We start from the raw sequence: 23,384 nt of genomic DNA, 5'->3' as shown, positions 1-23,384 counted from the left end.
AGGAGGACACGGAGAATGCTGAAGGTTATCCCCTAATAGAAGTTCCAAACCCTAGAGGTTAACAAAACTGTCAGCCCCTAACTATGACTGTTTTTAACCCATGGACTGAGAGTGATGTGCAGAAGGCTACCTAGCACACTAAACATCCCAAGTTTGGGGCCCCAGAATTCAATGAAAATATGAAAGGTCTCAGGAAAAGTTATAGGCTAAATAGGGTTGAAGTGGAAAGGGCCTTAAAGGGGGTTCTAGGCTCAGATTGGTCATAAGTAAAGGGAAATTGGGACCCCTGTGTAGCCCCAGTGCCCCTTCAACAAAGAGGGAAACCACTGTCCAATGACAGACAAGATTTAACAGATTGACTGCCTTCTATCAGAGATGCAATCTCCAATAGGTATAACGAACGGACTCTCAAAAGAGTAATATGACTGCACAGGAAGACAAGGAAAGTGTCAGTGATTAAATAAACGAAAATACGTTTTTAAAGTGTTCTCTGGGCTCCCCGAAGCTGAGGATATGAATAGTGCATATCAGCAACAGCTAAAGATAGTCTTTGTTAAAGGATTAAAACAGGATCATAAGGATTGCCTTGTTAAAAACATGGTTACTTACCGAACTGCATTGGTTTTAGATGTTTTGCAATATGCTAAGCATTTTAATAAGTATTTGAAAGCGATGGAAAAAACAAAAGAATGTGAAAGTAAAGGTTTTTGTGCAAGGTGATGAAGAAGATACCCCTTTAAGAAGGAAGCAGAGGAGGGTATAGACCCTGCAATACCCCTATTTTTTCCTGTTAAGAAGGCTCCGTCTTCCATAGGTTGGCAAATGGTACAGGATTTACAAGCTGTTAACCAGGCAATTATACCAAGAGCACCTGTGGTACCAGATCCACACACACTATTCAATGATTTAGATCCAGGAAACTATTTTCTGTAATTGATATCAGTAACACCTTCTTTAGTATTCCGGTGCACCCCGACCATCAATTTTGGTTTACCTTCACCAGGTTTCCCCAGGGCCATTGTGAGTCCCCCACCATCTTTTCACAGGCAATGTCCTCAAACTTGGCTCAATTGGTACCCCCAAGCCAGCTTCTCTATGTAGACTACATCCTAGAAGCATCTCCCTCAGAGGAGGTTTGTAGGACTGACAATGGCTCTGTTGTATTTCCTCCATGACCAAGGGCACAAGGTAAATAAAACTAAACTCCAGTTGTGGCAACAGCAGGTTAAAATACTTAGGGTATAATATCTCAAAAGAAGGTCAACATCTGGGTGAGGAGAGAATTTGAGCACTCCTCCAGGTGCCAAAGCCAGAAACAAATTATGTTTTTTTTTTGGGCATGATGAATTTTTGTAGGGCTTGAAACCCCTGGGCATTCAACACTGATCGTCCCGTTAGTCCATGCCATATATGGGAACCCCATGGCCCCACAGGATGCTATAAAATGGAGTGAGGAAACAGAGACAGCCTTTACTGACCTAAAACAAGTCCTTTCTAGCTCATCAGTACTAGCCTTACCAAACTATGACAAACCTTTCGAACAGTAGACTCTAGGGAAGGTCACATGACCTCAGTACTAACACAGTCACATGGCGGGCATCAGGGGCAGATTGCTTACTTTTCTACAAAACTAGACAGTGTAACTAGAGCACTTCCAGCCTGTGTACAGGCAATGGTAGCTGCAGCTGAAGCAGTTAAGGCCTCAGCATCTACAGTGCTATATCACCCACTAACACTCAAAGTACCACATGCAGTGCCTATTATCCTTTTACAACTACAAATATCATTTTTGAGCCCAGCAGGACACCTTTCCTGTATGACAATACTTTTGACACAACCTCACTTAACGATACAGAGATGTACTACATTAAACCCATCCACACTACTACCACTTCCTACTGATGGTCATAAACATGACTGTACTGCTGCCATCTCTGAAAAGGTACTGCCACAAAGTGATTTGAAAGATGTAGTTATCTAACCCTGACATGACACTTTTGTTGATGGCTCCAGTAAGAAAAATCCAGATGGTACAGATGTAACTGGATATGCAGTAGTGAGACAGGATGAGATCTTAGAAGCTAGGCCATTACCAAAACATTAGTCAGCACAAGTAGCAGAACATGTAGCACTGACAAGAGCATGCATAATATCAAAAGGAAAACCTGTAACCATACACACTGACAGTCAATATGCATTTTCAACAGTACATGTTTTTGCACAACAATGGAAAAATAGGGGGATGGTCACCTCCAGTGATAGGCCAATTTTACACAGACTTCATTCTAAAACTCCTAGATGCAATACAGTTACCAAAAGAGCTTGCAATCTGCAAATGTCAAGCACACAAAAAACATACAGACCCCATCTCGGGAAGCAAATAAAAGGGCAGATGAAGTGGCTAAAATAGCGGCACAAGAAACACATCAAATAATGACAGAACAGGAAATCATAGAGATAGATCATAAGAAAACATTGGCACTCACCCAAGTGGGAGTGGCCGTATCAGGTTCTTCTCACCACTCCCACGGCTATAAGGATTACAGAGAGGTCTACCTGGATTCACCAGTCCCATTGCAAAAAGGTTTTACAGGCACAGTAGCGCAAGTGACCAAGAAAATCTCGCTAAAAATGGAGGTCTCACACAAGGTGGGACTTGTCTCAAACCGGTGAAGTCTCTCTCCCCTTCCAACGCCCCTACCCTATCCGCTGGAAACTCTGTAGCTGGGTAGGATGAAAGGGACAGTAATTATCCTTGGGTTACCGGTGACTCTAGGAGAGGCATCCATAAGAGGGGGTATATGTTATGGAAGAGCAGAGGAACCTTTGGATTGGGAAAGAACAGGAAAAGCATTGAATAATCTTCATACAAGGAATAACTAGTACCATTTTTGTTGAATTTTGTCAGATTGCGGTTATACAACTGGAGCTAGGGGGCTTCTATGGGCAGATTAATACATCTGCTGGCTCTGGAATTGGGCAGGATGTCAAGCATGGGATCATGCCCTGTGGATCACAGCGCATCAAGATTGGGGGTATAATCTACCGGGGCTTAAAGAGAGTGGAATAAAAGAAAGACTCACAATTACAAAAGCGGCCAACTCACCCAGCACACATAGTGAGAACTGTAACCAATTATTAATAACATTAAAGAAGCCGAGGAAGGAAGATCAGCGGTTGTACTTTATGGGAGCATGGGTGTCAGGAACTGACCCTTCAGGCAAATTTTTCCTCAAAGTACTAACACCTAATAAAACTAGACAACAGGAGAAGGTAGACATGAGAGAAAAAGAGGAGGGCCACACTAAAATAGAAATTTTGAGTAAAACCTTGAGATTCACTAACTTAACTTTAGAGCATGTCATAGACCTAGCGACAGGCTATCAGGAAAAAAAATGAGTGCTTAGTTAAAACCTTAAAAAGAGAAAATTGTTTAGTTTGTGCCTGAGCCAAACCACATTTAGCAATCTTATCCTCTAGATTATAATACAGATCCAGAAGGTTTGAAATGTATGTTGCGGTTGTATAATAAGAGCTATAAAACCTGAAACAAATTCTACCCGTCACACATTGGGTTTGTTGTTTCCCCCAGTACAGACACCTCAGATCCCTCCAGCGGTTACTGCTTATCTTAGCAACTTTACTTATTTTGCACTCCCAAGGATCTTAGGTCACTACCCGATGACTACTGTAGAGAGAGGATTAACGAGGGCAATGGTGACTGAGTTGAACATGACATTCAGAGAGCTGGTGGATGTGTGGGGGATAATAAACTGCGAGCTAGACTAATGCCCGAGGGAATTGCGCTATGGTTCAGCTGGCTATGTCCCTGAGGATCCTGTTAGAAGACTTGTGGACTACGACTACTACTGTGGAGTCACCAACGGTATCGAAGGAACACCTCTCCCTAGGGATCATTTGACTCTCGGATCTACATAGATGAGCACGGGGTGAGTTTAAGGCCAGGAATCAGATGACAGCTGGGTTTTAGTCTCGTCTCTTGTGGGTGACTATAAATAAAAATGTTGTCTGGATTAACGATATACACTATAACCAATGATTTGTAAACTATACTAGGAATGCTGTGAAGGGCCTAGCGAACAGTTGGCTCCCACATCTATAATTGCATGGCAGAACCGAATGGCCTTAGATATGGTCCTAGTTGAAAGAGGAGGGGTATACAAAATGTTTGGTACTATGTATTGCACCTTTATCCCTAACAATACAGCTCATGAAGACACCGTGACCAGAGCCCTAGAAGGAATGAATTAGCAGAAAACTCAGGTATTAATGATCCATTCACAAACTAGCTTGAAGGTTGGTTCGGGAAATGGACTGGACTTATCACCTCATGTTTGATCTCTATTGCCGTGGCTTTAGCCATCTTTGTTACTTACAGATGCCCTGTATTCAAGGACTTTCACAAAAATTGATTGAAACCAGTGTGCACATTGAAGCTCAACAGAGTGCCATCCTAATGGGCACTAATTGGCAATCCAGGTAGGCTCACTTGGTGGTCTGAAGTGGGCATCCAGATAAACAGCGCATTGATCATCAGTACAGACCCCCGTCAGGAGAGCAGCTGAGCGGCTCTCCTCTACTTGCGCCTGTTAGTGCAAGTGGAGGAAAAGTCAATAAAACGGCTCTGTTTATACTGTGATCAGCTGTGATTGAACACACGTCATAGGCTCTTTACCTAGATCAGAGATGCGGTGTGTCAGACTATACATATTGGCCAAAACTGATCAACACATTTGTTTATTTAAAAAAAAAAATTATATGTATTATAGCAGAAAGAAAAAAAATGTTTTATTCAAAATTATCATTTTTTGTTTATAGCGCAAAAAAATAATACAATAGACTTCAATGGAGAAGCTGCAAAAAAGTACGTAGTGCATTTTTGCTGCAATTTGCGTTTTTTAATTTACCCCAAAAAAAGGCAAAACAAAATGCAAAACGCAAATCATGGTAAAAAATCGCACAAAGCACTGCAGAAATGGATCAAAAGCAAACTGCATAGGTGTGAACTGAGCCTTATGCTGACCATACATGTATAGATTTTCAGACAAGAACATTCATATGAAAAATCTTTGTACATTCACTGAATGAAACAATGTCGTTTGAAAATTTCACTTGCTTTTAACATTCTGTTTTAAAATGAATGTAATTTCTGAACAAAAACCACATAAACGGTCTGAAAATTCCCTTTTTGTACAAGAAGTTTTTTGTCCTGCTCCTTCGTATTTACCCTTTCACTGTGGTTGAAAACGAACATTGATTTGACCCCACTAACGATTAGAAAATTGAACGAACGTTTTTAAAATGAAAATGGTTTTAATGGAAGACATTGTTTTTGTATGGCCAGCATAAGTGACAGAAGGTGCAGGTAGCTTTTATCAAGCCATCTGCCTATGACAAGGGAATTGGCCATACATAATATACTATAGTTGTGTCTGAAAATCGGCAAAAAATAGGATTTTTTGAACTCACCGTAAAATCCTTTTCTCTGTAATTCACCAATCGACACAGCTCCTCTCTGTAACAAAATGGGTTGTCAGCCCTATCACTGGAGATACTAGGCAAAGTTGTAACACAACACTTCAGAACTTTCAGTTCCGCCCAGGGGGCGGTCCCTAGGCTACAACCACCACAGCCTGCCCTAGCAGACTCAGTACGTCAACAAGCAGTATAACGTAAAGAGAAAAAGGAGGGGCGGGTGCTGTGTCGGTCGGTGAATTACAGAGAAAAGGATTTTACGGTGAATACAAAAAATCCTATTTTCTCCTATATTCACTGACCGACAGAGCTCCTTCTCTGTAACAAAATGGGATGTCCCCAAGCAGTGCCAAATGAGGGGTGGGAAAAAACCGCATAAAAACTTCATCCACCATGGCAAGTGGGAACTAGTGAAACTAAACCCACAAAAAAAAAAAAAACAGCAGTGTGTGGAAAAACACCACCATATAACCAGGTATCCTCAACAGGAGTGATTCCCAAGACCGCAACATTGCGAAAGTAATTGCAACAGTGCATAAACATAACAGTACTGAGTTTCTATCGAAAAACCAAGAAAAACTAAGCTTGTATATCCAATTGCAACTACACGGCCGCCTGCAAAACTTTGCGGCCAAAACAGGCATCAGCCGATGCACTGATGTCTACCTTGTAGAACTTGGTAAACATATGGACAGACGACCAGGTCGCCGACTTACACACCCCTGAGCGACCGCCGCTTGGTGTCAGAAGGCCCAAGACGTTCCGATTGCCCTTGCAGAGTGGGCCGTGACCAGAAAGGGGGGCACCTGCCCCTTTCAAGGCATAGGCTTGTACTACAATCTGTCTGATCCACCTGGAAATGGTGGCCGACGAGACGGCCATACCCTCCTTTGGTCCAGCCACCGAAACAAACAGTGAGTCCGACTTCCAAAAGGGAGCCGTGGCAGACAAATCCACCTTCAGAGCCCTAACCACGTCGAGAGCATGAAGGGCCACCTCTTTGGGGTGCTTCGGCTTAGGACACAACGATGGTAATACAATGTCCTCATTGATATGAAAGGCCGAGACCACCTTCAGTAGAAAAGATGGTCGCAACACCACCTTATCCCTGTGGATGACCAGATAAGGAGACTTGCAAAACAAGGCCTCCAATTCCGAAACCCTCCTGACAGATGTGATGGTCATTAGAAAGACCACTTTCATGGAAAGAGTCCACAGGGGAATCTCCCTGATATTTTCAAACAGCGGTATTTGAAGCACCGACAACACCAGGTTCAAAACCCATGGGGGTAACAGCGGTCCCACCAGAGGGACTACATGTCGTACCCCCTGAACGAAGGTACCCACTAAGGAGTGCGATGCCAGGGGTCCTTGAAAAAAAAAAAAAAAAGACAGCCAGGGCTGAGATCTGCCCCCTGATGTTGCTCAATGTCAACCTCTGGTCTACTCCCTGCTGGAGAAACAGCAGGATCCTTGCTTTGGAAAAGGAACACGGATGCCAACCATTCTCCTCACACATTGAGATGTAAGCCTTCCAGGTACGATGGTATATCTTCCTAGAAGAAGATTTCCATGCCCTCAACATAGTTGGAATCACTGAGTCTCTAAACAGCCATGCCATTAAAGCCAGCGATGGTAAAACAGGATGAAATATCGGACCTTGAGACAGAAGGTCCTCTCACAACGGCAGGTGCCAGGGAGCGTCTGCCACCAGACGCACCAGATCTGCGTACCAGGGACGCCAAGGCCAATCTGGGGCCACCAGTATCACTGGGATCCCCTCGGCTTCCACTGTGCGAGGCAGACGAGGCAACAATTTAAGTGGAGGAAAGGTGTAAATCAGCTGATACTGATCCCACGGGGCCACCAGCGCATCTGCCCACGGATCTCTTGTCCTGGACACGAATCTTGGCACCTTCCGAGACGGGAGGCCAATAGATCCACATCTGCTGTTCCCCACTTCAGACACAGCAGCCTGAATGTCTCCGGATGCAATGCCCATTCTCCTGGGTCCAGCATCTGCCGACTCAGATAGTCCGCCTGCCAGTTTTTCACACCTGGCATGTAAATGGCCGACAGGGCCGGAACGTGTCGCTCTGCCCACCGAAGTACGTGAGCGACCTCCCGAGCAGGGGCTGTGCTTCATGTTCCCCCTTGGTGATTTTTGTATGCCACCGCCGTGGCGTTGTCCGCCTGAATCCTGTCGATCCAGGGACAACTGAGACTTGTCCCATTTTAACAAAATCTCCTTCTGCCATACTCTGGTGTGGAACTGGGCATAAGGTACTGCCTCCAAGGAGGCTACCATGAGCCCCAGTGCTCGCATGCAAAAGTGGAGAAACAACCACTTGCGGTTCATCAGCAGTTTCACCGCGGACCTGAGAGTCTGCAATTTGTCTGGAGGGAGAAAAACTCTCGCTTCCCTGGAGTCCAACAGCAAACCTAGACACTCCAGACGCTGGGTCAGCACAATTAGCGACTTCTTTAGGTTTAACAGCCACCCAAATTCTTGCAGGGTCTGCATGGTGATCGCCACATCCTCCTCTAATTCTCAGGCGCATCCTGGATGTCCAAGGAAGCCAGGGAGTCCCCTTGGAATGCATCGACTACTGAGCGAACTGATTCCATCCTGAACCTCTGCACTTTTACAAAGTGATTGAGGGCTTTCAAGTCCAAGATTGGACGTACCCCTTCCTTCTTGGGAACCACAAATAGATTTAAGTAGAATCCCTGGAAGCGCTTTTCAGTTCCCGAACAGGTACAATCACCCCTCGATTCATTAAGTCCCTTACAGCCCCCAACAGGGTCTCCCGGCGAACCGGGGATATGGGTACGCTGGAGGGGAAGAATCTGTTTGGCGGCCAAGAGAGGAACTCTATCTTGTAGCCTGTGGAAATCAGATAGCAGACCCATTGGTCGGATAACCGGGAGGACCAAACTCCCGAAGGAGACCCCCCACCCAAGACCTGGGTGGGGGCAAACCTTCATGCGGTAGCACTTTTATTCGCAGGCTTGTTAGGCTTGCAGTTCCAGGGATGTTTTTGACCATCCGTGGGCATCCTGTCGGGCTGGAGACGTTTTGTCGAAGCACCGGGCGGACGAAAAAGCCGATTGTGAGCGTAAAAGAGGGCCCTTGCCTGCGGCATGGCTCCATAGCCTTCCTGGCCTGTGGGAGTAGAGTACTCTTACCACCAGTGGCATTTTTAATAATGTCGTCTAATGAGGCTCCAAAGAGCCGGTCGCCAAGGAAGGGACGATCCGTCAGGGCTTTCTTGGATGCCTGGTCAGCAGACCAGCATTTTAGCCAAATCAGGCGCCTCAGCACCACAGCTGACACTGAAGCCCTGGATAACAAAGGGAGAGTATGCAGGGCCGCGTCACAGACGTACTTAAGGCCTTGCACTAGTTGGTCTGCTAGTTCCACGCAGACAGGGGAGGCCTGTTGCTCTCCCAATTCGCGGTGCAAATGTTTTGCCCACTCAGTCAGTGTCTGCGACACAAGTGTGAATGCCAGTACAGGTCGCACGGCTGACCCCACAACCGTAAACAAGGAACGAGCCACCGCCTCGGCCTTCCTGTCCATGGAATCCTTGAATGCAGGAGTCCCCTCAACCTGGATTGTGATTACTTTATTTAACCTGGATACCGGATGGAGCCGACCACTTTTTTAGAAGGCTTTCCTCAAAGGGGTAACGCATTCCTTGTAAATGAACTTATCAAAATAAGTCAGATACGGGAACACCTTAGGTGAACGTGCTGGCTTGCGGGACTCAAAAGGGACCGATACCTCAGCAGAGGGATCCGCTGGCTCCTGAATCTTCAGGGTATCATGCACAGCTGTGATAAGTTCCCCAACTAGCGCTTTGTCACGCACGGACTCTGACTCATCCTCACTGTCTGAACGGTCCTGGTCAGCGTCATATGACAACACAGCAGGGGTCCTTGGCCTCAGCAGGACCCGAGTCTGCATCAGAGCTCTCCCTAGAGGACGGGAGGGGGGCAGGGGCCGCTTTTTAGCGCCTTTCTTCCCACGTACCGCCTCTATCTTGGCAACGAACGAATTGAGGACCGCCATAAGGGTGTCCATAGGGATTCCGCAGGTGACCCGGTTGCAAATGCCTGGATTTCGGGGGAAGAAACACCAGTTTCTGAAGCCATGCTGACCCTACCCTGTCTGCCACCCGAAGGGGACTTAGGACAGTGACAGTCCCACCCTCCTGCTGCCACTGACTGAGGGGCTCTAACCCGCTGGACTCACCACCCTGGGCAGTTCTGCGCTGTATTACCGCAGTGCCTGATGATCCCCAGCGCTCCCAGATGCAGAGATAGCAAAACTGTGTCGGTGACCGGCCGGTTGCACGATCGGTGAACGATAGGTGAGCGATCTGACACACATGTCCAGAATCACAGGATAAACCTCCCAGCACTTTGTGATGACCAAACAGGAAGCTGAGGGCACAGGGGCTGCTGCTAGAGCACAAAACATGCGGTCCGGCTACAAGAAAATGGCCACCAGTGTTCTAAGAGAATCACTAGGAAAAGGCTGCTTGAAGCCTGACCCTTGCCCATACTTAAAATGGCTGCCGATCAGCACTATGAGAGGCTAGGGAGAACATGTGGCAGACGCAGAGCTGCACCAACACAGGGGCAGACTACATAGGCATCCAGCGGGACTAAGCTGTAGGACCCAAGCACCCAGCACAGCTAAACCCCCAGGTGAGAGCCCAGGGCACACACACACACCGCTCAGCGCATGTACAGCCCCCCTGTGAGGGGGGGAGGGGAGTTAGGGAAGAGAAGAGAGGGGGGTGAGGGGCCCCCCGAATCGACCTCCCAGGGAATGCCCAGCTGCTCCACCCTGCAAAGACAGGGAGAGCTGTACTTACCAGTCCTGAAGAGCTGGGAGACATTCCATGGTAGTCAGCTCCTGATCAGTACAGGGAAGACTACTGGCCTGGCATTCTGGAGCTGAGGTACGTCATGGCCTGCCGAGCCGTAGCTGCGACCTGCACACGCTCGATGGCCGGACTGGGGAGACTACAAGGATAAGTGAACCAGCCTGTCACTCAGCCGGCTGTTGATAGAAGATCACAGGATCATTAATTTTGCACAAAAAACCAAGCTTCTGCATCAAAAAAACACGGACCTATGGGCCTGCAGGGTTCCTAGGTCTATCTCCTTCGCTAGGCAAGAAAAAACGGAGTCTGCTAGGGCAGGCTGTGGAGGTTGTAGCCTAGGGACCGCCCCCTGGGCTTAACTGAACGATCTGAAGTGTTGTGTTACAACTTTGCCAAGTATCTCCATTGATAGAGCTGACAACCCATTTTATTACATTAGCCCGGCATATAGCAAAATGACAGCTGGGAAGTGGTTCAGTTATCCTGACTGGGGGTCATATGACGTCTAGCAGGATAAGCACGATTGCGTGCCCGTGGGGGTAAGATTGTTGGTGTGGTGTGTCAGTCTGACAAACTGCATCACCGATCCCAGTAACGAGCCTCTGATGGAGGCCCTTTACCACACGATCAACCATGTCTAATCACGGCTGATCACAATGTAAGCATGAAGAGCCGTTTATCGGCTTTACCTCACTCACATCTGACAGATACGAGTAGAGGAGAGCCGATCGGCTGCTCTCCTGACAGGAGGGGGTCTGTGCTCATTGTTCATCAGAGCAGCCCCTCCCCCGTGGATGCCCACCCAGGATCACAAGGGATGCCCAATCAGTGCCCAGGCAGGTGCCAAACCGTGCCCATTAATAATGCCTGCCAGTAGCGATGTCCATCAGTGCCAGCTATCAGTGCCAGCTATCAGTGCCACCCATAAGTACCCATCAGTGCAGACTTTCAGTGCTGTCCATCAGTGCCATCTCATTGGTGCCCCCTCATCAGTGCTGCCTTATCTGTGCCCATCAGTGAAGGAGAAAACACATTTTTTTTACAAAATTTTATAACAGAAACAAAGAACAAATAGGATTTTTATAACAGCTTACCTGTAAAATCCCTTTCTTGGAGTACATCACGGGACACAGAGCCATAGTATTAACTATATGGGTATATAGGCACCTTCAGGTGATGGACACTGGTATACCCAATACAGAAAGTTCACTCCCAATAAAACCCCTCCTCCTACCATAAGTACCTCAGGTTTTGTAGCAAAGCAATATACCTAAACCCCAAAAAGAGGGGTGCTGCAGGCAGCAATATAGGTCCTCAAGTCTGGGGGTGCCCTATTGGTTATGTCTCCCTCCCCTCAAAAAGCATGGGACATACCATATAGTTAATAGTGTGTCCCGTGATGTACTCCAAGAAAACGATTTTACAGGTAAGCGGTTATAAAAATCACGGGACACAGTATTAACTATATGGGACATCCCATGCTATTTGAGGGAAGGGAGACACACCCAGACTTGAGGACCTATATTGCTGCCTGCAGCACACTGCGCCCAAAGGTGATATCCTCATGCCTTCTTACATCCACCTGATAAAACTTGGTGAATGTATGTACTGAAGACCAAGTTGCGGCCTTACAGATCTGAGCCATAGAGGCCGGGTGACGTAATGCCCAAGAAGTGCTAACTGCTCTGGTAGAGTGTGCTTTGACTTGAAAAGGTAGAATCTTACCCCTTAAATCATAAGCCTGAATTATAACTTTCCGAATCCACTTGGCAACAGTGGATTTCAACGCTTCCTGTCCTTCCCTAGGACCTTCTGGTAGCACAAACAAGATCTGAGCAGTCTTTAAATAGACTTTGACGGCTCTCTCCACATCAAGACAATGTAGTGACTTCTCTTCCCTAGAAAATGGTTTTGAAAAAACGATAGCAGGAAAATACCTTGGTTCAGGTGAAAACCGGAGACCACTTTTGGCAGAAAACCTAGATGAGGATGCAACACAACTCTGTCCTCGTGAATAATCAAATCTGGCTCTTTATAAGAAAGACCAGCCAATTCCGAAACCCTTCTTGCTGAGGATATAGCAACCAACACTAACTTCCTTGTCAGAAGGACTAAGGGAGTATTCTGTATCAGTTTAAATGGCCGTTTTTGAAACAATGACAAAAGTTCAAGTCCCAAGGGTTCAAAGGTGATCTAACTGGCAGATTAAGCCACATTGCCCCTTGCATAAATCCCCAGACTGAAGCCCCATACACACCAACAGATTTTCTGTTGAGTTTTTAGTTCAGATTTACAAAAACCATATAATATGAGGTCAAACCTTAGGAGTTTCAATTTGTAGGCAATCAGGCAGGCCCTTGCACTACATGGTTTTGGTAAATATGAAGACAAAAATCAGCAGAAAATCTGATAGTGTGTATGGGGCTTGAAGAATGTGAAGCAAGCGGTCTTTGAAATAAGACCAATAAAGCTGAGACTTGGCCCTTAATAGTACTCAAGGCCAACTTCATCTCTATCCCCAATTGTAGAAAGGCAAGTATTCTGCCTATAGGGGGAAACGCATAAATCAGTAAGAACTGATCCCACGAGGTCACCAACGCATCTGTTCTGCATGCGAGTGGATCCCTCGTCCTGGACACAAAGTTGAACAACTTCCTGTTGAACCTGGATCTACATCCAGAGTCCCTCATTTCTGGCAAACAGCCCAAAAAATGACGGGGTGAAGAGACCATTCCCCTGGGAGCAACTGCTGGCGGCTCAAGAAGTCCACCTACCAATTCTTTACTTCCAGAATGAAAACTGCAGATAGCCACGGAACATTCCTTTCTGCCCAAGTTAGGATATGGTTCACCTCTCTCTCTCTCTCTGTGCTGCGAGACTCCTGGTGCCCCCTTGGTGACTGATGTAAGCCACAGCTGTGGCATTGTCAGATTGGATCCTGACAGGATAACCCAGTCTGAATGTCCAGGCCTTTAGAGCCAGACCCACTGTCCGGATCTCTAGGATGCTTACGGGCAAGGTCCCTTCGGTTCTTGACCACTGTCCCTGGACAGTTGTCCTTTCTATCATTGCTCCCCAGCCTGAAAGGCTGGCGTCTGTTACCACCTTACAGATAACTGGTCTGAAGGATTTTCCTTTCAGCAGACTCTGAGTTAGCAATCACCAACTGAGGCTTTGGGACATCCTTGAGGACAGTCACATTGGCGAGTCTAAAGCTTGAATCGTTTTGTTCCAAGTACACAGCATACTGTTTTGCAACAGTTTCGAATGGAACTGGGCATAGGGAACCGCTTCAAATAAAGCCACCTTCTTTCCTAACCTCATGCAAAGACGAATGGAGGGATCTCCTTAAGACCTGACCATCTGCACCAGCTCTCTTATGGAGTTGATCTTTGCCTGAGGCAAGAACACCTTTTTCTGAGCTGTGTCTATGTTCAGACCCAAGTACTCCAGGCCTTTTTAGCGCTTTTAAGGAAGACTTCTCTAGGTTGAGAATCCAACCCAGACTGTCCAGGTATTTGGTTGTAATGAGCACGCTTTGCTCCAAACAAGCCACCAACTGGTCTATTAGTAACAGATCGTCTAGGTACGGTAAAACTGTTATAACCTGTGCCCTTGACCTGGCTAGAGGTGGAGCCAGAACTTTTGTAAACACCCGGGGTGCTGTAGCTAGCCCGAAGGGCAAGGCTGCAAACTGAAAACGATGCTGACCTACCTCAACCACAGAAACCTTTGGTGAGTGGGAGATATGGGGACATGCAGATATGCATCCCTGATGTCGATAGACACCAGAAATTCTCCTCCTTTTAGGATAGAAACCACTGACCTGATCGACTCCATGCGAAAAGAGCAGATCTTCAGGAACCGATTTAGATTCTTGAGATCTAGAATGGGTCCAACATCTACATTTGGTTTTGGTATCGTAAAGAGGTTTGAATAAAACCCCAAAGCTTGCTCTTCTGTGGGTCCCAGGGTCTAGCCCTGCAAGGAGAGGTGTTACAGGCAAAACCTTGTTCTTCATATACGAGGCCTGGGTTCCATCCACTTTGGTCTCAGTGGCCCTTTGCATAGATCCGGTCTATGGAGGCTGTTTGAATCCAGCAAGGATCCCTCCAGTGGAGATCATCAGAGCACATCTTCACTCGTGACCAACGACTGAGGTACTCCTGGTAGGAGGAGGGGTTATATAGGGAGCGGACCTCCTGTATTGGGTATACCAGTGTCCACCACCTGAAGGTGCCTATATAACCATATAGTTAATATCATGGCTCTGGGTCCCGTGATGTACAATAAAAGAAACTTTTTTTTTCATAATTTTTTTATTTGTTTAGCAAAAAATAAAAGCTGCAGTGGTGATCGAATACCACCAAAACGAAGCTCTATTTGTGGGAACAAAACAACACAAAATTTGTTTGGGTACAGTGTAGCATGACTGCGCAATTGTCATTTAAAAAGTGACAGTGCTGAAAGCTGAAAATTAGCTTGGGCAGGAAGGAGGGCAAGTGCCTGGCTTGGGCAGGAAATAGCTTGGGCAGGAAGGGAGGTAAGTGCCTGGTGTTAAATAAAAAAAATGATCTCAGAGTCTGATGATATTTACCAGATTCAACCTCTGATAGTATATCTCTTCTGTCTGTTATTCCCAGAGTGGATTAGAGATTTGCTCCCTAACCATATAGTTGATATATATATATATATATACACACCACTGCATATAGATATTTAAGAACAAATTGTCTCTTTTTTAAACTTTACACATTAAAGTGGACCTTCAGTAATTTTTTTCAACTTTACATCCATTAAATCTTCAGCCCTTGTTGTTTTAACTTTGGATAGTAAAAAAAAAAAAAATTCTGATAGTAAATAACTTATACAGCCCACTTCCTGTTTCTTGTCTGGTAAAAAAACTTAGGCTTATAACATCATGCACAGCTCTCACACTCAGAGTTTGCCAGGAAGGGAGGGGGGGATGTGTCAGAGGGCCAATCATAGCTGAAGGTGTGCCTCTGTGTAAATCCCGGAATTTAACAGGCAGCAGCTTCAGCTGCCCACAATTAAAATGGCTGCAGACAATCTCAGTGGAGGGAGATTTCTGCAGCATATTTGACAAGTACAGAATCACAGTATATATAAAATAATATGCAAAGTGATTGGAGGGAAGCTTTAGAATGGCAAAGATGTTTTTAATTACAAATTATGTGAGCAAACCAGTTCCTCTTTAAATTATACAAGCGGACCTCAATGCTAGGTCTAATTGGGCGACTATGTGGCAGATGAGGTTTAATGTTGAGAAATGTAAAATTATGCACTTGGGGGCTAAGAATATGCATGCATCATACATGCTAGGGGGAGTACAACTGGGGGAATCCATAGTGGAGAAGGATCTGGGGGTTTTGGTAGATCATAAGCTCAATAATAGCATGTAATGCCAAGTTGTGGTTTTCCAAAGCGAGCAAAGTCCTTTCCTGTATTGAGAGGTATAGACTCCAGAGATAGAAATATCATTTTGCCCAAATCATTAGCAAGTCCTCATCTGGAATATGCAGTTCAGTTTTGGGCACCAGTTCTCAAAAAGGATATTGGGGGAACTGGAGAAAGTGCAGACAAGGGCAACCAAACTGATAAGAGGCACGGAGGAACTCAGCTATGAGGAAAGATTAGAGGAACTGAATTTATTCACTCTTGATGAGAAGAGATTAAGGGGGGATATGATCAACATGTACAAATATATAAGGGGTCCATATAGTGCACTTGGTGTCGAGTTATTCACTTTACAGTCAACAAAGAGGACAAGGGGGCACTCTTTACGTCTAGAGGAAAAGAGATTTCATCTCCAAATACGGAAAGGTTTCTTCACAGTAAGAGCTCTGAAAATGTGGAATAGACTCCCTGCAGAGGTGGTTCTGGCCAGCTCAGTGGATTGCTTTAAGAAGGGCCTGGATTATTTCCTTAGTGTACATAATATAACTGGGTACTAACATTTATAGGTAAAGTTGATCCGGGGAAAATCCAGTTGAATCTCGGGGGATCAGAAAGGAACTTTTTCCCCTGCTTTAGCAAATTGGATCATGCTCTGCTGGGGTTTTTTGCCTTCCTCTAGATCAACTGTGGGTATAGAATTGGGTATATGGGATTGTATGATATTATTATTATTATTTTACTTATTTTTTTATTTATTTTTTGGTAATTGAACTGGATGGACTTGTGTCTTTTTTCAACCTGACTAACTATGTAACCTGAAGAGGATTCCTTTCTTGGAGAAAAACAACCTTACTGACTTGACAAGTTCATTCCAACTTAACTCCAGACCATGCAATACACATCTGCTACTCCTTTTGAGGCTGTTAATCGGATACCTGATCCACACGCAGGGTATTTCCACTCTAAATTTTCCATTGAAAATAATCCTACTTGAGATCCTCCTAACTAGACCTTTAAAGCGGTAGTAAAGACAGTAATAAAAAGGCAATTATCACTACAGAACCTACAAGCTGGCAAGAGGAACACTGAGGAACAAATAGAGGACGTCATAGCTAGATGCCAGTGGCTTGGTCTGTTCTAATGTAAATCCTAATTTAGGTACCGCATTTTTTAGGTAAACTGTTTAGCTACTTCAAAGTGTTTTATGAGGGTGGCCAAAGAGGAGGAGTAAGGAGTTTGTAGCAAGTGCAGCACACCCCCAGCATTTATCCCAAAAAAAAAAAAAAAAAAGCAACACTGCTCTCCCAAAGCCTGATTTTCAATATTATGTGTTAAAATACACTGGCTACTTTCATGGGACATACTTTAAAAGGCACTCTTCCCTCTGTAGTGTTGTACAGAATGAGCACATTCTCAAATCTTATAGAAGTAAACGGAAAAATGCAGCCTCAATTTCAATTCATGTACTACTCTCTTCAATAAAATCTTATTGAAAAAAAACAATCTCCCCTAAAGCCAGAGTATTGTTCCATAGTAAAATCACCACCGCTGTCCTGCTGTTCTTCCTGAACAGCAAGCCAAAACAAACTCTAGTACTCTAGCACTGGCTTCTCTACAAGAACCGAAGCAAACAAAAAACTCAAGTATTTACGCTCAGCACAGACTTTAAAACAGTGTTCCCTAAATGGCTTACTTCTGTGTTGGCTGTGCTACAAGTTTAATTGATTTACAGAAATGGGGCCATCATCAATTGTTCAACCATTACCTTTTGCTAGGCGCTCTAATCTTTTTCCATGTTCAGGAGGAATTGCATACCTGCGGAAATATACACAACACATAAGATAAAATGTATGTATTAATGGTCAAAATAATATTTTAAAAAACATCTAAATGTATCTGCTGAAAAATATAAAGTCAATAAGAAGGAAAATTTACAAGCATCCATGCCCTTATCCATAGATAGGAAATTACAGTTTTTAGCCCTGGTTCACACTGCAACTGCTTCAAAGTCGTGCGACTTTGAAGCTGGAACCCGGCACGACTTCAGCACGACTTGCATGTGACTTCTTTAACAGAAGTCAATGCAAGTCAGACCAAAAGTAGTGCAGAAACCTTTTTCTATGTTAGAGCAACTCTTACAATAATTAGAATGGTTCCAATGCAATGAATGGGGTCCGACTTCTGATGCGACGAGTGTTCCAAAGTTGAAGCGATTGTTGCAAACAGCGTGAACCGGGCCTGACTGATTCAGACACTGGATACCAAATCTGCTACTCCCTCTTGAGGCTCTGTTAATTGCATAATCTTCATTGCAAATAACCTTACTATGTTAAAAAGAGGAAAGATCCGCGCTAACCAGAACAAATTAAAGTGAAAAATACCGTAAAAAATAACGTGCATAATTCCTAAATTAATTATTATGTAAAAATAATTTATGAAAGAATAAAATAAATCAAGATTCTGCAACAAAAAAAGCCAGAATATTCAGCTTGTATAAATGTAAAAAGAGCTGGTCTCCTTTCCCAGTTGAAGCCTTATAGAAACGCATTGTGTGGAGCCAGAGGACCAGATGTACGGTGCAGTTAGCTGGCCTTTGCCGCAGCTGCGGTTTATATCAATACACTGCTTTTTTTATCCATTCGGTTGCCGTTTTTTGTTTTTACTATGCGACTGCCAATTTTATGGATCTCTCTCCACTGTTTTATTACAATAAAGAAGCCTCTTAGTTTTAAACAATATTGCACTATATATTCCTTTTTCTGCCCCATATGCTGAACCTGAGCGGGACCCCAGCGTGTCCAGGGTCTCTGAAGTACAGGGAGTGCAGACCAATGCTGATTGAGAACGAGACCGCTGTGCATTTGAGGAGTGGACGGATGCTGCTTATCCAAAGATTGGATGATCTGTGCTGAGGGATCGTGACCAAGTATCGCCCAGTGTGGAGGGGTCATCCTCGTATATCTTTATGTGATTGTTACCTTAAAAGACTTCGCGCTCGCGCTATAGCCGAAAGACGGCTACAGCACGGACTAACTGCCGGGAGGGCATCCCTGGATGTCCTCCTGTGTGCTCTCTCCCCGCGCACCCTCGAGGGCACGCATTGGGGAAAATCTGTGTTGGCCGTGTCCTTTGGACACAGTCAATCACAGATCGCTGTAAATGGCCAATCACAGAGGCCGTTTACAGCGCGATCGTAGCTGCCAATGAGAGATGATCTCAAATGTAAACATATGAGATCATCTCTCATTGCCAGTGTCCTGTCTCTCCCTCCTCACACAGAGCAAAGGCCAAGTACCAGTGGGGTGTCACCTCAGCCCCAAAGGATTAGGTCCCATGCCAGCCTTCCCTATTCCCTTCAGAACCCCTTGTAGCTTCCTCCTAATTCAGGAGAAGCTAACGTTCCCCCTTTCACCGCCCACCCAGGAGTCCAGGTGGACACCGAAATTCCCCCCCCCCGATAAGACTTTTTCCATTAAAATTTTTCTGAGGACATGCTTGCATCGATTGTGGCCCAGTGCAACCTATATGCACAACAATTTATAACAAGTAATCCAACATCCTCTTATGCCCATCCCTACGAGTGGCGAGCCCCAACAGTGGAGGAGTTTATAAAAAAATTTGGGCCTCACATTCTGTATGGGTCTAACCAGAAAAAATTAATTAAGTGCATATTGGTCATCCTACCACATGCCCATCTTTTTCTCAATAATGCCCAGGACCAGATATCTCATGATTATGAGATTCCTACACTATAACGACAATACCCAGTGCCCTCCCCGAAATTACCCAAATTTTGATAAGCTTTACAAAATTTGGTCGCTAATAAATTATTTTTCCGAGATCTCCCCCCAGTTGTTTACCCCAGACATATGTGTGGATGAGTCCCTTATCAAATTTTCTGGCAGGCTGGGCATAAAACTATTTATTCCCTCCAAAAGTGCCCACTATGGGGTGAAGATGTATAAATTGTGTGACCGAGCCACAGAGTATACATATTCCTTCATGGTATAGGAAGGGAAGGACACCCAGCTACATCCCCCTAATTGCCCAGAATACATTGGATAGAGTGGGAAAGTTGTTTGGGAACTCATAAACCCACGCCTGGAGAAAGGCGACCATCTGTATGTGGACAACTTTTATACAAGTTTACCCCTGTTCTGCAACCTTCACAAAAAGAACACTCCAGCATGTGGCACTGTAAGGACGAACTGGAAGGGCTTTCCGCAAAGCCTCGTCAACAAAAAGTTAAGAAAAGGGGAAGCGGCGAGTTTACGGAACAAGAAAATTCTGTCTGTGAAGTGGAGGGACAGAAGGGATGTGTACATGCTTTCTTCGATCCACAACAATACATTCGCTGAGATCCCCAGGAGGAATGGCCCAATACAAAGGCCAACATGTATCCATGAATACAACATGTTCATGGGGGGTGTCGACTTTAATGACCAGATGCTCGAACCCTACCTTTCCACAAGAAGAACATACCAGTGGTATAAAAAAGTTTCAATTTATTTCTTTAAATTTGGCCATATACAACGCCTATGTAATCTATCGCAAATCCACTGAAAGACCCAAACCCTTCCTTGGCTACCAGGAGGAAATCACCACTGCCCTTATATACCCGAACGGCCCGCCAGAAAACATTTGATCCGATGTGATTAGCAGACTCTCTGAATGCCACTTTCTTGATAAAATCCCCCCCAGACCAACAGGCCGAAAACGTCAGAAAAAATGCCGGGTGTGAACCAAACGAGGATTGAGAAGAGACACCACTTATCATTGTGCCCCATGTCCTTCCCAACCAGGCCTCTGCATAGGTGACTGTTTCCGCCGTTACCATACTTCAGTGACTTATTAGTGAAGTATGGTAAACATAACCCTCACTTCCTGCCATTTACCTTCACACCCCATTATGCCTCTGCTTGCTCTGTAACTGACCCTGGCTTGTTATTCGACCACGCTTCTGCCTACTGATTCTGTTTATGCCTCTGCCTGATCTGGAACTAACCCTGGACTGTTATTCGACCACACTTCTGCCTACCGATTCTGTACATACCTCTGCCTGATCTGGAACTGACCCTGGACTGTTTGACCAGGCCTCGTGCCTGCCTCTTGGACTGATCTTGTACCCTGCCAGTGGACTAGTGGGATTCATAACAGAGGTCTCACATATGTGAGGGGCTCCAGAATTGTTTTTCTGGATGAAGAAAACAATTTAATTTGTTTTCTCATTCCTAAATTAGGGTCTCGAGACTCGGAGGCTTCAAAGAGATTTGGGTGGGAGAAGCCTCTACCCCTGTCCCCATTCTGTCCTGAACAAAGCCCTACTTCTGCCTGCTGCCTATAGGACCTATGCCATCATGCTTCTGCCTGTCGCATGAACTGACCACACCACATGGATGGACCATGTTCCTGCCTACTACCAGGACCAATATTTTGGCACTGCTGACAATCTCTGCCTGCACTGAGCCTGGACTGTATATGGACAGTATCCCTGCCTGCTGCCTGTATTGACTATGGACAGTATACCTGCCTGTTGCCTGGAAAATTGTGTTAGATTTTGCTGACCAAGTCCCTGCCTGCTGCCTGGACCAGTGCTATCATCCTGTGGACAACTGCGCTACTAAAACCACAGGTAATCTTTTGTTTACTCTTTGCTCAGCAGAATGTATTTTGGGGTGTAATTCTTGGTATGTGCACGCTATGTGTCCCTGATGGTGTTCCTTGCATGTTGGGCCTCTGTATGTGGCCAGATTGTGTAAAAGTCTCACACATTTGGTATCATCATACTCAAGAGGAGTAGCAGAATGTATTTTGAGGTGTCATTTTTGCTATGTACATGCTATGTGTTGAAAATATCTTATAAATGGACAACTTTGCGTAAAAAAAAAATGTGTTTTAATTTTCCCAAAACTTCTGGAAAAAAAAATTAACTGTTCAAAAGACTCATTATGCCTCAGATTATACGTTGGGGTGTTAATTTTCCAAAATGGGGTCACTTTGTGGGCATTTTCATTATCCTGGTGCTCCAGGGCCTTTAAAAGTGCAATAGGTGGATGAGAAACGAGATGTGCAATTTATGCTCCTAGAACGCCTGATGGTGCCATTTCATTATTGGGCCTCTGTATGCGTCCAGGCTGTGTAAAAGTCTCACACATGTGGTATCGTAATACTCAGGAGGAGTAGCAGAATGTATTTTGGGGCGTCATTTGTGGTATATACATGCCATGTGAGAGAAATAACCTATGACAATGAAAATTCTGTGAAAAAAATAAATAAAAAAAACCTTCATTTTGCAAAGAATTGTGGGAAAAAAATAACAATATCAAAAACCTCATCATGTATCTTACTAAATACCTTGGAATGTCTACTTTCACATAGACCAAATAATATCCACTAATTTGGGTTATTTTTTTACCAAAGATATGTAGCAATATAAATTGTGGACAAAATTTATGAATAAAAATGTATAATTTGCAAAATGTTATCACATAAACTAAGAAAAATGCGTTTTTTTTTTTTTTTCAAAATTGACAGTCTTTTTTCATTTATAGCACAAAAAATAAAAAACCCAGAGTTGATCAAATACCACCAAAAGAAAGCTCTATTTGTATGAAAAAAAGGACCAAAAAATAATTTGGGTACAGTGTAACATGACTTAGTAATTGTCATTCAAAGTGTGAGAGCACCAAAAGCTGAAAATTGGTTTCGGCAGGAGGGGGGTTTAAGTGCCCAGTAGGCAAGTGGTTAAGGATCTGGTAAGCGGCCTTTTGGTCTCACTTCTTTGGTCTGGCTGATTTCTGTGTAATCAGTGTATGGTGGTGTTATATGAAGAAAGGAGAAATTTTGCTACATAGTTTCTTTGTCGGCTACCTTGGCTACAGTTGAAAAGAATTTGTGACTTTTGATGTCAATAGTGACTGTTGGTTATAGTGGGTCATTTCCTTCTATGACCAGGTTTCTGGATATCATGAACATTTATACATAAGTAATGGCTAATTCATGAATTCACCTTAATATTTATACTTTAATTTAATTTGTGATCTTTTGATCAACTTTTTAGAAGTATTACATTTAATTTACTGATTTTTGGTTCATTAGTGTTGTTCACAAAAGCTCATTAGAGTATCCAGGCGTTTACATGGGGGTGTGTGTTATAAGATTACCCACCTGTTTAAATGTATACATTTAGGTTGTGCAATCAACTTCTTTTTACAAATAATCTTACTAAGTAGACCTTTAAAGTGGTGGTAAAGACAGTATTAAAAAGGCAATTGCCTCGGTCTGTCACTACAGGACCTACAAGACCAAAATGTACAAAATAGAATATGTGCAAACATACATATATATGACATAGACACACAGGAATATATATTTGGGAAAATGTATACAGTCAATGTGTCTTGATTTAGACAAGATAGGTGAGATTTACTAAAACTGGTGCACACAGAGTCTGAGTCAGCTGTGCATAGTAACCAACCAGCTTCTAAATTTTATTGTCAAAGCTTAAAGTGGAGGGCCACCCTGAAAAAATAATGCATTAAAAATTTAACAAAAAAAAAAAACAGAAAAAAA

At 44.4% G+C, this 23,384-nt stretch overlaps 1 protein-coding gene across 4 annotated transcripts in view; it reads right to left on the bottom strand.

The window, feature by feature from the left end:
* The window catches only part of KDM4B (lysine demethylase 4B), an 817,487-nt gene that overhangs the window by 592,051 nt on the left and 202,052 nt on the right, over positions 1 to 23,384 (bottom strand). For 3 of the 4 annotated variants that reach the window (XM_077475749.1, XM_077475750.1, XM_077475752.1), the window contains exon 7: positions 17,578 to 17,627. In XM_077475749.1, the coding sequence (XP_077331875.1) occupies positions 17,578 to 17,627 (50 nt within the window). Of the gene's footprint in view, positions 1 to 17,575; positions 17,628 to 23,384 lie in introns of all 4 variants that reach the window. The other variant, XM_077475753.1, reaches the window with a different exon arrangement.

Source organism: Lithobates pipiens, unplaced genomic scaffold (assembly GCF_037356315.1).
Source record: "Lithobates pipiens isolate NorthernLeopardFrog02 unplaced genomic scaffold, aLitPip1_a1.2 Scaffold_13, whole genome shotgun sequence".
NCBI lineage: Eukaryota > Metazoa > Chordata > Amphibia > Anura > Ranidae > Lithobates > Lithobates pipiens.
The sequence above is the reverse complement of the archived record's forward strand: the minus strand, read 5'-3'. Positions and strand labels throughout refer to the sequence as shown.